The sequence below is a fragment of the Alligator sinensis genome, unplaced genomic scaffold (genome assembly GCF_000455745.1).
Source record: "Alligator sinensis unplaced genomic scaffold, ASM45574v1 scaffold1000_1, whole genome shotgun sequence".
Lineage (NCBI taxonomy): Eukaryota > Metazoa > Chordata > Crocodylia > Alligatoridae > Alligator > Alligator sinensis.
This window is the reverse complement of record NW_005842478.1, coordinates 357752-361406: the sequence shown is the minus strand read 5'-3', so window position 1 is coordinate 361406 and position 3655 is coordinate 357752. Positions and strand designations below refer to the sequence as shown.

The following is a 3655-nucleotide window of genomic DNA, read 5'->3' as shown; positions in this document are numbered from 1 at the left end:
CCCCGGCAAAACAAATGTGAGTTTATTCGCTCTTGAAGTAATCTAGGACTCCTAGAAAAAGCTGCAAAACTTGGTGTGAATCTGGCTTGGACTTTCTGAATGTCTGTACTTAGCCTTCATTTCTTCACCTCCCAGTGCTGGATCCCTTTGACAGCCTATACCCTTTAAAAAAATGTTTTTTTCGTTTTTTGTTTTTTCACTGGAACAGATCGATCAGAGTGGTATCTGTGAAATCCACTGAGCACCCTCTTACTTGCCTTATTTTCTTTTCTCTTAGTCCCAGTTTGCATGTATTACTTATTTCCAGCTTTTTAATATCTTTGGTTGTTAGACTCATCCACTTGTCTTCCCCCCCCACCCCAAATTTTTAATGACAGTGCACCTAATGGAATTTTTAGCGGTTTTTTTCTTTTTTGATGGAAGAATGGGGAATTGTTCTCCACAAGCTCATCAAAAGACCTGTTTTCTGCTACTCAGTATGCCAAAGTCTGTAGAGACCTTGGGTTGTTTGTCCTTCAGTTGAATCTTTTTTTAGCAGAGACTTTCTGGAAAAAACATTATTTAAGCTATTTCAGCATTCTCTTCCCTCATGATCTACTCTTTGTCCATTTCAGGCCCTCTGAAATGCTGTCTTATTGTATATTTTCAGGAATGTTTTGCAGTGAATAGCATTAAACATTAAATTTCTTTTTAGATGTGCAAACATAAATCACTGTCTCTCTTACCAGCTGTAGAGAACATACGAAAGTTGACATTTGAGCCAGAGGAAAACACAATGCCCATCTCTGTTTCAGGCCTGCATAGAGTATTAAAGGCCTTCAGTCTTTATGTTTTTAGGAGTAAATCCAGTACACTTCTCTGTTTTGGATGTTATTCAGTGTTTAATGTTGATAGCTGAGCATCCGGCTTGACCTATGTAATATTTGTCTTTCAGTGACCAGGAGCCTCCGTATTCAATGATCACATTGCATGAAATGGCAGAAACAGGTACTAAAGCACTTTGGTATTTGCATTATACCTGCCAGAGACAACGAAATACCTTTCTAGAAAGATATGACTGCGCTGCCCTTGATTTGCTGATGTCCCCATAATTTGCAGTCACTGAAATACTGTTTGCACATTTTAATTCCACTGAGTTCACTGTATTTGAGTGCACTTCCTAACTGTATTCCATTTTTCTATGGAAACTGGCTGTGTCAACACAGTTGTCCATTTTTACTAGGCTTTATGCAGTGAGCTATATGCCCTGTAAACTTCTGTGAAGAGGTATAATTTACCTATGTATAGGAAATGGACAACCTCTTGACCATATGTAAAGCCCCTATACCCATTGTGCTGCACCAGGAGTCATGATCTAGCCCTGTTTCTAAACATGTCTTCAGTTCTGAGCTGTCCTGGTGCAGGGTCCATCCCTCTCAGGTTCAGTGGATGCAAAGGCTCTCTGCAGAATTCCTCTACAGCAGACCTGACAGTATGTCTTGTTGATCTAGAATGCCCATCACTGTTGCCGGACATGGGAATGCACAAGGAACTGGAGGTTGGGTCTAATGCATCTCTTCAGAACAGCAATCAAACTAATTAATAAAGCATGTTTTCAGAGCAACACACAAATAACAGGAAAGCTCCTCCACATTCCATGCATGTGTTTTGGGGTTTCTTTTTTTGTTTGTTTTGGGTTTTTTTCTAAGGCCTTCCCCATCTACCACATACTTTCTAATTTTCAGAGCAGGTAAAACCCATTGCCTTGGAGACTTTTTTGCTCCTGACAAAATGGCTTCAACGTTTTATCTTGCCTTCCCAACTTTCCCATTGACACACATAGTAATTTGACATGTAAGACTGAACTTTTCTTATAACTGATTTTGGCTGTACATCTGTGTTCATCTGTAAGTGCAAACCCTACTTGATGTCATGTAGTGAAAGCTTACAGAAGTGCATTGCCACAAGCAACAGCAAAAGACCAAACTAAGGTCTGTGATTTCAGGGGGAATAAACCAGTCCTGAGTCTGGCTTGAAGGATTTTGTCTGTAATACAGCCTTAGATGCACGATTGTTTAACACCATGGATGAACGTTGTTCGCTTGACTCTCTGAGAACAAACTAAGAAGTATACACCAAGTGCTTGTCCCTTCTGATGTTAAAGTACCCCTTTTAACTTTAGTTGGTGTTTGGGGTGCTTAGCATCTGGTACGATTGGTCTCAGCATTGTAGGTGTCAGACCTAGCTTTATTTGGGAAATACATCTTTTGTAAATGTGTATTTTTCTTTCTCTAAAGCCTTTAAGCTGTTACAAGTTAAGATTCCAAAGACCTTATAGAATGCATTAGCAACTGCTGCTTTAAAACCTATTGAGATGGGACATTTAGACTGCAGTATGGTGACTTTTTATTTAATGCTACTGAAGTTTGTCTTTATATTTTACCTCTATGCTTTGAACACTCCCAAATAGCAGGACCATTCTCTGAGAGTTGCTTCTGTTTTCTGGTTGACAGATGAAGGATGGCTGGAAGTTGTCCAATCTTTAATTAGAGTTATTCCATTAGAAGATCCACTGGGACCAGCTGTTATAACATTACTACTGGATGAGTGTCCACTGCCAACAAAAGTAAGTTAAGTAACTTGTGCATTTGGTGGCTGAATTTCAATCACTTATGGCTGCCACTCCCATAGAAGTCTGGGTTGCATTTACTGGTGATGTGAACCATGGTTTAAAGTTCATCCTTTGAGTGTCAGTGGCCAATAAACAGGTGTTTCTCATACATAGAGTAATTTGTAGTGACTGACATTTAGGCCCTTGGCAGACATCATTTAATGGTACAGTGGGATCTAATCACTGATCACAGCAATAGCACCTCCTGCAATAACGCATGCTGATTGTCGGCCCCAGCCCTGGGGCATTTTTACACATGCAAGCACCACTTTTGAAAAGTGTCTAACACTGCAACGCTTGCAGTTGTATAAATGGTGAAACACGCATCAGCGCTGAGAAAATGGTGGTGGCGCCCTTTTTGAACTAAAACACTTTGGAGGTGTACCATCACCATTTTCGGTGTGCTGACACACATTTCGCCACTTATACAACTGCATGTGGCACAGCACAGTGTGCGTCAGCTTGTGTGCAGAGTAGATTCAATTAATCGAGTCTGCTTTGAAGCGGCGGATCTCTGGTACGTCATGGGACAAAAAGGTATGTGTATAGTTGCCCCTGGACTGCACCAGGGTCTCGAACTACTTTTGGTGTTATCCCAGGGCTGGCACTCCTGGGACTGCGCTGGAGTGGCTCCAATTGGTTGCTCCCCTGCCCCGTTTTTAATTTAAGGCATGATGGCAACGAGCCACAAGGATATTGCATGTATTTTGTGGAATACTTTTAATGCCATTAATTCCTTGAACATGTGGCAGGGGTACTATTTATAACACGATTAATGGGGTTATCATGACTTAAGTGTAACATCTGCTAGGGGACTTAGTGATTAGTTTGACAGAAGTGTTGCAAGAAAAATCAATGCGTAAAAACATTTTGTATGTAGGGAAGAGTAGGGAGGCTTGATTTAGCTGCTTTTCCGCTATTCTCATGTTAGATTCGTAGATGCTAGGGTTGAAGGGGACCTCAACAGATCATCAAATCGGACTCCCTGCCCTGAGAAGGAAAGAG

At 41.0% G+C, this 3655-nt stretch overlaps 1 protein-coding gene across 7 annotated transcripts in view; it reads left to right on the top strand.

Moving 5' to 3' along the window:
* Positions 1-3655, top strand: part of RSPRY1 (ring finger and SPRY domain containing 1) — a 77417-nt gene that overhangs the window by 33822 nt on the left and 39940 nt on the right. For all 7 annotated transcript variants that reach the window (XM_025212705.1, XM_006031023.3, XM_006031024.3 and 4 more), the window contains 2 exons: positions 935-987; positions 2493-2605. In XM_025212705.1, the coding sequence (XP_025068490.1) occupies positions 935-987; positions 2493-2605 (166 nt within the window). The remainder of the gene's footprint in view (positions 1-934; positions 988-2492; positions 2606-3655) is intronic.